General features: G+C 39.0%; 2 protein-coding genes across 2 annotated transcripts; both read right to left on the minus strand.

Moving 5' to 3' along the window:
- Window positions 1-3,250: 3,250 nt before the first annotated feature.
- LOC125223030 (serine/threonine-protein kinase RIO1-like) lies at window positions 3,251-7,540 on the minus strand. The gene is made up of 12 exons (XM_048125978.1): window positions 6,902-7,540; window positions 6,429-6,557; window positions 6,117-6,209; window positions 5,847-5,926; window positions 5,373-5,486; window positions 5,107-5,180; window positions 4,898-4,974; window positions 4,715-4,798; window positions 4,519-4,611; window positions 4,315-4,422; window positions 4,144-4,218; window positions 3,251-3,978 (listed from the first exon to the last, which is right to left on the minus strand). Exons 1-12 carry the CDS (start codon window positions 7,313-7,315, stop codon window positions 3,541-3,543), a joined length of 1,779 nt encoding a protein of 592 aa, XP_047981935.1. The 5' UTR covers window positions 7,316-7,540; the 3' UTR covers window positions 3,251-3,540.
- Window positions 7,541-8,645: 1,105 nt separating this feature from the next.
- On the minus strand, window positions 8,646-12,468 carry LOC125219213 (TOM1-like protein 4). Its single transcript, XM_048121126.1, has 10 exons — window positions 12,152-12,468; window positions 11,754-11,867; window positions 11,483-11,561; window positions 10,974-11,072; window positions 10,782-10,895; window positions 10,277-10,422; window positions 10,068-10,149; window positions 9,888-9,973; window positions 9,617-9,808; window positions 8,646-9,540 (listed from the first exon to the last, which is right to left on the minus strand). The coding sequence occupies exons 2-10, from the start codon at window positions 11,858-11,860 to the stop codon at window positions 8,955-8,957; spliced, it is 1,491 nt and encodes a 496-aa protein (XP_047977083.1). The 5' UTR covers window positions 11,861-11,867; window positions 12,152-12,468; the 3' UTR covers window positions 8,646-8,954.
- Between the last annotated feature and the right edge of the window lie 219 nt (window positions 12,469-12,687).

A 12,687-nucleotide genomic window follows, 5' to 3' on the forward strand; every position in this document is an offset into this window, starting at 1 on the left:
CCGTTCTCAAATAGCGTGTTCGTCATCTTGAGTGAACGTCATCATTGGAATAAAGTATAATATGCAAATCATACTTAGAAGACATTTCGTCACTTTAATGCTCAAACTGGTATATATTAAAACGAAAGCTCTTGAAAACACTTTAGTTCGAAAAGCCCACCTCATTCGTTAAATTCCTTAATTTGTCTTTCCATTCCGTTCTCAAATAGCGTGCATGAAAAGCCTTCGTCATCTTGAGTGTTCCACTTAGCCCATCTCTTTTTAATTTGTAATCTGGCCCATGGATTCACAAATTCCAACCCATAAATCCTATGGCCCAAAGGTTTAACTAAACACAAGGCCCAACAATTAAAAAAAAAAAACAGCAACTTATTCTCACCTCTCCATCCTGTTTCTCCCAGGCTTGCTTCAAATCTGTCAGAGAACACCAACATTTGGTTTCTTCTCTCTCCATTCCTCCTCCACGATTCATTCTCGGAGACACACTGCACTCTCGGCCTTTCTCCTCGGTCTCCATCACAGCGCCGTCGATGTTCGTCTTAGCCTGCTGCTCCGGTGCTGCATCAAGATTGTGATGCCAGACCGAAGCCGCTGCCGTCGCTGCTCGCCCTCGCCGCCACTGCCGCACGGCTGCTGTCAATTGTCATCGGTTATCTTCATAATTTTGGATTGAAAGGTGAGAAACTGAGGGTGGCTTTTGATTTTGAATGAAAGCTCATGGGCAGATATGTATATGTAGAAAAAATCTCGGATTGTTGTTGACATTACTTGAACTGATTTTCCTCTTTTTCATTTGGCAGAGTTCATCCCCTAAGAGCACTCCCAATGGTCCGGCTAAAAACTCTCTTATTTCTCCCTAACTCCTGCCACATCAGCGCCACATCAGCACCAAAATTTATCCCCAGTTTTTAGCCAACTTTTAGCCAACTGCTCCAATGGTTTCTCCCTTATTTCTCCCTTATTTTTCCCTAACTCAACATTTCATTTTTACATCATCATTTTTAATATTGTTTAATTTTCCCTACAAATGTGTTTAATAAATAGATTTATAATGAACAATTCATCGTTGTATTAATCATTGGAAAATATAATACAACGAGAAAAAAACTACAAATAAAAAACCATAAAAAACAAAGATTTAAAAAACTAAGAGGGAGGGGCGTCCGGCGGGAGGCCCATCAGGATCTTCATATTTTGGATGGTCGACCAGAGGTACTGCTTCTCTTCTGGGGTTCCGCCGCCGGTGAAGTACAGCGTGTACAGCTGCGTCAGATTGGCGACATTGGCAGAGAGCGTGGCTTGTTGTATGAATTGGGGTTCCGACTGGGCATCCGACGATGCGCCCTTCCCCTTCCGCCTCCCCTTCGCCTTCTTCGCTCCCACAGGGCGCTCGTGCGGACCATCCCCAGTCAAGTCGATGGGGGTCGCGCTTCCCTCACTCTCCGCACCGCTAAGTCGCGAGCGCACCGATTTCCCGTGCAGCGCGGTGTGCATCCCCGTCCGGAATTTGGGGAGATCCTTCAGCCTATCATAGATGTTCCAATACTTGAAGCCCTTCGACAAGAACTGGCCATTATACCTCTTCATGGCCTCATCTCGGACCATGTGCTCGTTCTGGCCACTCGTCATGTTCGTCATCAAGTTAGAGTATATACCGTTGAAGTGGCCGCAGTCCCTCATGAGGCGCTCCCAATGCCGGGGGATGGCCTTGCTGCCATGGTCCTTCATCGAGGCAGTCTTGTTGCTCGTGTACTTCTCCGCAACCCGCTCCCAGAACATGAGCTCAGTCTGGTAGTTGCTGCGCTCCGCGTTCTGCGTCGTGTCCGCCCAGCAGTTGGCTATCAGCTCGGACTCTTCCATGGTGTAAGTAGTCCTTACCCGCTTCGGCTTCTCATCGGAAGCCGTATCAGTCGCAGCCGTCGACGCCGGCGCCTTCCCCTTCCTCGCTCCTGGAAGGCGGCTCGGCGGGCGTTTCTTCCACCTCATAGTCGTCCGTGCTGAGTGTCGGATCCGTTGTGTACGTCGCGTCCTGAGATCCTTCGTCGTCTAGGGTTGATCCAGGGGTGTCGAACAACGATGTGACTATCTGGGGGCGATACACATCGTCGGCTGGAGAGGGCATGCTGAGGGCAGACTGGAAGTACGGAGAAAGTCTGCGCACCGGAGGAGTCTGCAATGGGGACGGACCCGCATATGGATATTGGCCGGGAGGAGAACCCATCGACAACAACGAGTTCATCCACTGCTGATTTGCTTCATCAGTGGGGTTGGAAATTTGCGGACTTGGCTCTTTGCCCTTACCTTTTCGAAAATTTTTCCTACTTGAACTCATAATTTTGAAGATTGAAGATTGAAGATTGAGATAATGAGATTGAAAAATTGAGAGAATGAAGATTGTGTGTGATGAATGGAGGAGGAGGAGGAATTATATATAGTTTAGGAATTATAGCCGTTGAAAAAAAAAACGCCGAAAAATCGCCGAATCGCGCCTACAGTGGGCGCCGATGATTCGGCGATGAATCGGGAGTTGGCGTTAATTCTACCGAATTAACGCCGAATTATCGCCGAAACCATCCCAACGGCCGGCGAAAAATCGCCGAGTGTATCGCCGGACCATTGGGGGTGCTCTAACAGAAATTTGGGTTTTGGCCGCTTAAGTTCATAGAATAATTAGGGCTTCTCCAAAAGTGGGCTTCAAAATAAATAATAAAAATATGTTTTGGGCTCTTAATAAATGGTTTTAATTAAACTAGTGACATAATAATTGTTTGAGTCCAATTTTATAAAATCATTGTCTCGACAAAAGAAATGAAAGCAAAAAATTTTCAGGGTCCGCAAACTATGTCCTTTCAAGAATAAATAAAAAGATAGAAAAAGTTAGAGTTTTACATGTAGTTTGGGAGATTGGAGATAAATTAGGAACGCATATATATGCATATAGCTATATAAAAATCAAGTTCCATATACGGCTCTTGTTGACAGTATTGTTGTATCCGTTGACATAGAAATTCAACTCACTTATAACCATAGATATGACATAAATAAAGTTTACAGTTTGTATCAGATATATGATTGGTATTTGATTACATCCGTGAATTTATGTAATGTTGTTTAAAAAATTTAGAAAACAAAGAATAAAGTAGGAAATATTAAGTGAACAAAGAACAAATTTACGTAATGTTGTTTAAAAAATTAAGAAAACAAAGAATAAAGTAGGAAAAATTAAGCGAACAAAGAACAAAGTAGGAAATAAAATAAAGCTCCTATTCTAGGATACACAAACATATACTGAAGGAAAGAGTGTCGTTTTTCAGCTATTTTTTTAACCATTTTCACTTTGCATAATTCACAAATTGACAACTGATCGCATGAAGAAGAAAAGCTCCCAAAAATGCTCCCATATGATCTCATCTCAATGTGCGTAAACAACCTATGCCGAGGGAAAACTGCTATCGGAACATGTAACAAGTTCGATCCAAGAACTCGAAACACACGAAACTCTCTAAAACTGCTCGACAATCAAGCCTTTGGCTTTGTTTCTCAACGAGTCTTCTTGGCTTTTGCCAACTTCTTCTTCTTCTTCTTAACAGCTTTTGGTACTTTGTTCTTGCGCGACTCTCTCTTTTCTTCCTTCACTTTCTTCTTGTTCTTCTTTCTGGCTGTTTTCCTCTCTGCCGGCGTCTGCTTATCACCATCAGAAAAGGAACCGTCTTCTGAGTCAGACTCAGAGTCCCCCTCACTCTCCTCCATTTCTTCTTCTTCTTCTTCTGATTCTCCTTCGACGTGGCCCTCATTTTCAAGTTTACCATCGCATTGCTGCTGCCCCGATTCTACTTGCGAAGAATTGTTCACAGTAAGGGCCGACTTGAGACCTGTGATCGTCTGATAGTACATTTCTCCGGTGTCCTTCCCACTGATAATACGTTGCACGTCCTCCTCTGCGTGCTTTACATCATCCAGGGTCTTCGGAATGTATGTCTGGCAACAAACAGCAAATTATTTTGTAATTTGCAACATTGCTAATATATGTTCAAACGCCAGAAATAGGTCAGTTTTTACCACAATATGTGAAGATGTATCAAATAGGTAGGTTTTACCAGAATATTTGAAGATGTATATGAAGAGGTGTATGAAATCACAAACCTGGACAAATACTAAATCTGCGATTTCTTCTTCAGCTGAGATCTCATTGCCTCTAGCTAAAATCTTTTTTTGCACCTATCGATTAGTGCATATAAACAAGAGGAAGAATGTCACAAGTCGTTAAAGAGATATGAGTTCAGATTGCATCTGTTTGGGTTGAAGTTTCTGTACCTCTTCTAGATAACTATCCACAGAGTCATCATCAATAGTGGGATCAACTATAAAATCAAACAATTCCCGTATTGTCATAACAGCAACCCCATGTTTCTTGAAAAAATCCTGTATGCAAGTGAACAAGTTATAAAACTCGGTACATACAACATAAAGTAAACAAGGAAAGTGTAACCAAGGGAAATAATCGGGAGAGGCACATACTGAAACATGGATACAATCCTCTCGAAGGAAATCAAGGGCATGAGGATGGTCGAGATCAACTGATTGTGACACATCAATAATATACAAGTGGCCCTGCATAATACAATAAATCAATTAAACTAGTAATAGATGTATATGTTTGGAAAATGGTACTTATTCTGTTATTCAATATGAGAAGAAAAGAAAAAAAGATTACCTCATAATAAAGTATATTATACTCACTAAGGTCTCCGTGCACTAGCTTACATTTCTGATATAATGTCCGCATCGACATAATCATCTGGCATTGAGAAGGTAAAGGCAGCAGTCAGTTTTCTATTTACTTATTTATTTCAGAAAAAAAGGAACGGGAAATATTTTAACAGGCAGCAGAAATGACCTCAACATAACATTCGCGTAGCTTGTCGTCAGATAAATCAGCAGCTTTGAGCCTAGGAGCAGCCCAGCCTGCCTTGCCTGTGTTGGAGAAATAAAAAATCAAATTTAGGCATCACGCTTTTGCTGATAACCAAATCTGACAAAATTTATGAGATGAGATATAGATACATGCAATATAAGTACCACAATCACCAAACACAGCAAAAGTACCTATAAATTCCATCACCAGAACATGGAGTCTCAAAAGTATTGGAACTGGACACCGTATTCCTGCTGCTCTTAGCCTTCAGGTTTAGGCAGGAGTTGAAACAAATCAGAGAAAAAAATTAGTTTCACTGCATCAATTCCTTAAGAGTTTTCTTGAGGCACATCACCATGTTTAAAGGGAATCTGCTGCCGATTGAAGTGCAGAACAGAACTCGCAATTTTTTCTTTATTTTAACATAAAGGAGCAATGCAGAATTTCAGAAGATTACCTCATGAGATTCCTCATTTCTTTCTCAGCCCATGTTTTAACCATTTTTCGAGGATTGTGCTTGCAGTATCCATGTCTAAATCTGTAGTCTCCTTGTACGTAGCGATCCCTATCCCTGTTGGTTCCAAGAGGAGATAAGATAAACGCCATTATTGGTGAACTAATCACCTCCACACAATAGTTGAAGGCAAGCAAGACACAGGAAACATAAGAACATATGAAGATTTTTTGAGGGAAAATAATTAACAAAAATAAACATGTTAATTGCAAGACCATCCCCACTGCCCAACATCCGCAAGAAGGAAACCAGTAAGTGATTCATTCCACAAATGTGAAAAATAGTCGAAGAGTTAATATGACGATTTTCCCTTTTCTTATTCAATCTAATAGTTCAAGTACATTTTCATTCTATAACGAGTTTTATAGCAAGGGGCATAGAAAAAGTTACTGGGGATGAACCAAAATGGTCACATACTTGAATACAAGGACTGATGTTTTGTAAACCTTGATAGCAAGCTCCTGACCATCGGATTTAGTAGCATGATATACATTGGCCTGTTGGAGCAGAGAAGAAAGTAAAAAACAATATGAGGCTCAAAGTTCAACTTTCACCTTCACTAAGCAATGAGATAAAAAGCTCAACCACTTGGGACTTCCTGGATAATACACATACACAATATGCAAGACTGTTGCAAAAATAAGAATATTAAAAGAATTTTATCCAGAAAGGAGTGTTTGCACTTACTTCTTTTCCAGTGGAAATGCAGCCATTTATGTCATTAAAGATACCCTTGTTAAGCATCTTGAATAAAACCATACGGGTTCTAGGGTCAATTGCCTGAGAAGAGATTTCTAAGTATAAGAGTATAGTTCCAATAGAAATGCAATTGATACCATCCTGCTACTCCGTGATGACTCCATCACAGTAATGTCATGCAAAATGTTGCAACAATCAGCTCCCAAGAATGAAATTAATTGTCAATAAACAAGGAAGCAGACCTAAGAAAAAGATCTAAAAGCCCGCACATTCAATGTTTTTCTACCAAACACGATATACCTGCTCGACTGTTGCGCGATCTGCTTTCTCAGTTGTCCTTGTTTTACCAATAGCCATATCGCGAACACTGCCACGAATTGCAGTGGTAACAGAGTTTGACATACCAACATCAAACCTTCCTTCCCACTCCTGCACATCATCACAACCAATGAGCACGATATGAAACTAAAAAGCAGACAAGCAATCACCAAAATACTCCGTATAAAACATCCATAACAGTTTCTAAATGCCATAAAGGGTACACTCAAAAGTCCAATTTGAACAACACACACAATGGCACAAATACATATACAAGATAAACTACACTTAAATGTTTCCAGAATCCAATTGCAATCCGAAAACACAGAACCTGGATAATTCATCAATCATGGAATACAAAATTCCTGAAAATCAGCAGAACACAAACACTACACGCCACAAATTCAACAAAAATGCAAAATAAAAAGACAATCTTTATCCCTTGAGGTCAATACCTCCAAAGGCGAAGCCCTGATGTGATTGGCAACTTTCTGCGACTTATTTGATATGGGCTGAAGAGAAGAGTTGTTCGGGCGAGAGTGGAGCCCACCGTGAGCGTTGGGGCGGCGCGTGTGCAGCGGCGTGAAGGATCCATCAAGTATTCCGCCCTCCGCATCTTCTCTCGCGTCCAGAAAGTCCAACGCCTCCGCTATTTCCGAGTCTGATGATAGGTAAAACTCATCGTCGTCTTCCTCTCCGTCCCACTCCTCTTCTCTCTCTATGCCATCCAAATTTGCTTTTTCTTCTCCCTCTTCCTTCATCACTGTAGCCGTTTCACAGCTTGCTTCTCTGTCCGGTTTACCAATTTCGTGTCCATCTTCCTTCACTATAGCCGTTTCACAGCTTGCATCGCTCTCCTTTCCTATCATCTCGCCGCCAATTATCTTATCTTCGTCTGTATCCCAATTTTTGGGGAAAATTACAAAAGACGACTGATTTCTTCAGAAATTTTTTCCAAAATTTGAATCTACAGTGTTCCAAATTTTACTGTGATTTTTCGCAATGGTGTGAAGCTTCAAGCTTTTAAATATTTCTTGAATGGAGGTTGGGGAAGTTCAGGCGTGAGGAGAATGGATAATTTTCTAGGGCTTTTTCTTCAGGCTCGTTTCCTCCTTTTCTATTATTAGACCCGACAATAAAAATAAAAATAAAAATAAAAATAAAAATGAATATAAAAGCCCACAACTTATTACATAAAAAAATCTAGCGATACAAGTATAATACGGAGTAATAAAACACTCCATTTGTATCATATTCCGTTTATTTAATTTTTGGGTGTTAGTGTAACCTACATTCCAATAAACTTTCTTCCTCTATTTATTTTTTAAACCATGGATCATGTTAATTTGTTGATAGAGTCAAATGTTTTTAAGAGATATAAACAATTTAATTTGAATGGTACTATTTAATTTGGGTTAACTTTATAAATGATTACTAAACTATAATATTAAATTTTATATTTATATCATTTTGAGATTTAACTTAAATTTCTTCATTATTTTAACTTAAAATGTCGTCATCCCAACAACTATATCCTACAGTAGCATCAAGAGTTATATGTACGAGTGGATAGGTATTGGCTATTATGACAACCATTTTTTTTTTGTCCTGGGAACAATACACAAATATATAATAAGTAGTACTAGCGATTTATTATGAAGTTTTGTCAGATATTGGTATGTCTCACGTATTTTGAAATTAACCCAAATATATAATAAGTAGTACTAGCGATTTATTATGAAGTTTTGTCAGATATTGGTATGTCTCACGTATTTTGAAATTAAGATATTAAATTAGGAAATTTCAATTTTTCTTAATTGTCTCGTCCATGCACAAAATGTCATTTTTTATCGATATTCAAACGATGTGTTTCACTAATTTAAGTCTTTTTTTATTATATTCCTCTTCTTATATGATTGAAATAGTGTCATTTTTAACATTACAAAAAAATGTCGATTTGTGCATAGATGAGGCAATTAAAGAAAAATAAAACTTCATATTTGATTATCGTCTAATCTTAAAATTTGTGGATCATACCAGAATTTGATCAAAACTTTAAATGACTATTATCTCTTGTATATAAAATATCTACAAAGTAAACAACATTACCATTGGTAGTATTAATAGTATTAAAATGCAAATGATTAAGACTTTCACTACAGATAAGTGCACCAGTGCAATTGGTTCTTGTATTCTCACTTCAAGCAAAATTAATATCCTGTATAAATATTTCTGTATATATACACATAGTATATAATACAGTAGCATTAAAGTACTAAACAATCCACACACCTAAAATGAATGAAAATAGTATAGGTATCTTAAAATTTATAAGAATACACACTTAAATTGACATTTAGAGAGGTGGGAAAGGGACAGATTTACATCACCAATAAGCAGATACACCTAAGTTCTCCTAAACCCAGAAATATATACTCCATTTCAAGAGTTCTAGTAATGGAGGAAGAAGGTACAGCAACCCAAACTCACAGCCAACTACATTTTCTGTCACACTGACCTATCTGGTCTGGGTGATGATGACTTGGCTCTAGCAAATTCAACCAAGTCTCTGAAAAGAGCATCATCAGACTTTTCTTGCTCGGTGGCACCCGGTGGCGATCTGAGCGACATATTCTTGGTCTGCCCGATCAGGCTGTCAAAAGAGGAGCCAGAAGACCGACTACTTGAGCTTGATGCACCGCCACCATTTGCGTCTCTTTGCTTGAAAAACTGCTGCCTCTGGCTATACCTGATTGGTGGCGGAGGCAGAAGGTGGTTACCTGCAAGTGGTAAGGGATCCGCATATTTGCTCGTTGCAGCTGCTCCGTTGAGTGCTTGTGGTGTTGGAGCAAGTGCGGATGCTGTGGGGTTGATGAAATCGTCGTCAGAAGATGAAGAATGCGTTGGACTTGGTGGAGGGAAGGATTTTTTACTGCTTGAGTGAACCGGAACAGCACTAGACGAACGCTTGTTGTCACTGAGATATCCAACTTTGCCAGAATCTGTGCTAGTTGGTTTTGTTGGAGGAAGAATAGGGCTGCAATGTGCAGGCTCGGTCTTTCGTGCTTGCCCTTTCAATACATCCCTCGATGATCTGCAAATTTTAACGAAACAAAACATTATAAACTTGGAAAAAGTAGTCTCGTTACGCAGAAGAATTTGTTTTAAACCTGCACATCAGCTGAGAAAAATCGTCTTCTGATTCTTCATCTTCGTGATCCACATTCATAAGAGGTGCAATCGGAGCTTCTATTTTCCCCACTGGAACTGGGGGAGTTCCACGGGCAATATCATCATGGAAACGAAGAACTCCCTGCAAGCTGTCATTCAACGCTAATCCTCTACATAGAAGGTTTTCGTCTCTGCAAAAGGCAGGAAAAGTTGCAATTTACCTTACAACTCAGCCAACAGCTATGCAGAAAAAGAACTTTAGAATCTTACGTGGTCTCATTCACAAGAACTGTGACACGTTTTTGGAATGAACGACACTGATCTACCAAGTCGACAATGATCTCGTCCTTCACTCCCTATGGTGATGATAAATTGATTGAGTTACAAAAATCACGAATCAGTTATTCACCAAATATTAATGGAGTGAAAAAAAGGATAACATAATTCAACCTGAGAATTATTTGGATCCAAGGCGGTCAGCATTTCCATAAGAACGTCAGTGAGTCCCTCAGCAGTCTGAATCTCCCCCAGGCTGAATGGTGAAAACAAAAACATGAAAATTCATGTTTTGATCAAAAGCATCTCAAGCATTTGAAGTGACTCACAAAGCGAAAATAAAACACCATACGTAAAATAAGAACAACTAGAGTAGCATGTACCTGAGTCCAGAGGCATCAGATTCCAACAATGATCCAATGCCTGCATCCTCACATGGGAAAGTAGTCTCAGATATGGTATGTGTTTTTGGTGGTTCGAACAATGTTAAACTGGCTTCCTCTCGGGGTGGAAATTCAACACCAGCAAGCTGCATATTTTTGAAAAAAACATATAACGCCAAGCCTAGAAGAATTCAGATAAATAAAACCAGACTCGATAATGTTCGTGGTTCATTCCTCAAAAAGAGAAGGAAAAACCACAAGAAAACTTGTTCCCGCAAGTAAAAGACCCTATGCCACCTAACTAGTCCCTCACTTCTCTTCAGGTATCAACGTCAAAAACTGACAGCATAGAGGAATATAAAAGTGCCCATTCATGGAGCGCAGTTATAACTTAAATACCAGGGATTACTCTACTCTACACAATAAAACGACCTTAAAATAACAAAGTGGACACAGCTCTAGAGTAAGATAAGATAAGTAAGAAACAAGGAGAGACTTTAGTCACCTTCAGTTCATTGTAAGCAGAAAAATATTGGGGAAACCTTCCACTCATGCCGCCTAAAGCTTCTTGCCAAGTATCAATCAACACAAGTATCTTCTCCCTCACATTTAAATCAGGCTGAAACATGCATTATAAGAAAATTGAGATCCATTCAAGAATATACAAGAAAAGTTGCGCATAAAAAGGATACAGTACCTTCTTTTTTACAATTTTGACCATCTCACGCAGAATATCCCGCTCAACAATAAGCTGAAATATAAGCTCCCCGCAGTTTTTGCTCAGAGTATCTACCACCTAAATTATGTAGCAGTAGACGCCTTTTTTAGCTGAGATAACTCAATCGTGATGTAGACCATGCACAAAGAACATATATGTATAGAACCAGAATTAACCAAAAGAATGAATAAATCGATATATAAGAGACGTACCATATCTTTAATGTACACTCAATAAATGACATGCAAGTAATTCCATCGTTATGTTGGACAAGCAATGGGAGTCTCTTATTTCTAAGACCCTTCTTAAGCCAAAAAAAGAGGGCATAAACCAGTTATGTCAACTTTTACAACAATTCTTTGCATGCTTGGAAATGCAGGGGTGTAAACTTATCAAAGAGAAACATCACTTATTAACTTGGCATAACCATTTAAGTGGATTGAGCAGGCATTTCTCTCAGAACCCAGAAAAGTTGAAGAAATACTTACAAACAGTGCAAGGAGCTGAATTTTAGGGCTTTTACTCCGCAGTCTTTTCTTGATTATCTTTAGTGCCTCCTTCGCCTGCCTGATATTTTTGATCCAGATATGATATTAGATCCAGAAATTCACCTCATCCACTCAAAACAGAATTTCAAAACTCAAAAAAAGGCAGATAAGAGTATTTGATCTCACATTCTAATCAGTTATCAATTATCATCACCAAACAGTTTAGCAGTTGCAACTAAAGCAGATTTGCAAAGGAGAGCAGTAGGTATACCTAGGATCCATATTTATCGTATCGCAAAGCTCGATATTTACTGCCCAATCTGGAGCAGCCAGCTTGTCACTGGTAGCCCTCTCAGCAACCGCTGCCCCATTAGCCATATGCTACCTGAAAACAAACCACATTGATCAATACAATGACATGAACAAACAAAATCAGATTGAAAGCACATAGCATGAAGACAATCAGTAAACAGAAGACATGATTAACCATTTTTAAAGTTACAGCCAAACTATCATGAGGAAATAATCAGAATAAGATTATGTCAAAAAATGAAATATGAAACCAACAAGTAAAAGCATACTGTATTAAACACCGGATAACATTCTAATTCTACTCACTTTAGCTGCAACTCGACAAATTAGTATATGAAATTCGGGTATAAAACTAACCAGTCTAGTTCGAGAATGAAAAGGGGGGCTCCCGAAATCGGAACTCAGACACCAAGTCAAAATTGAAATAAAACCAGCTGAGAAATCCTCAAAAGATCATTCCTTTTTCAAGAACACCAAGTTGGAATATGAAAACATGAGATCGTGAACATGGGAGCGAGAGAATCCAAGAAAGGTTGGATCTTTAGAGGAATGCAGGTAAATGGAATCCTTCCAATGTCCAGTCCAAGAGAAGAGAAAGAAAGAGAGGAAAGAGCTGTGGAAATGGAAATGGAAATGGAAATGGTCTAAGGGCTTGTTTGGTACGAATGAAACGACTGAAATCATTCACTTGGCAATCCACTGCTAATTTCCGATATCTTATTCCCTCTTTTACTTTTCAATATTTAATTAATAAGGGTAGTGGTTCAACTAATATTTAGTATCAAATAACTACTTATAATATATGCATATATAAAATGTGAGTTTAGATAAAATTTATATAATTATGATTAGAATTGTTATATTTTAATTTTTAATGCATAATTTGTAAAAAT

This window comes from Salvia hispanica, chromosome 4 (assembly GCF_023119035.1).
Source record: "Salvia hispanica cultivar TCC Black 2014 chromosome 4, UniMelb_Shisp_WGS_1.0, whole genome shotgun sequence".
Lineage (NCBI taxonomy): Eukaryota > Viridiplantae > Streptophyta > Magnoliopsida > Lamiales > Lamiaceae > Salvia > Salvia hispanica.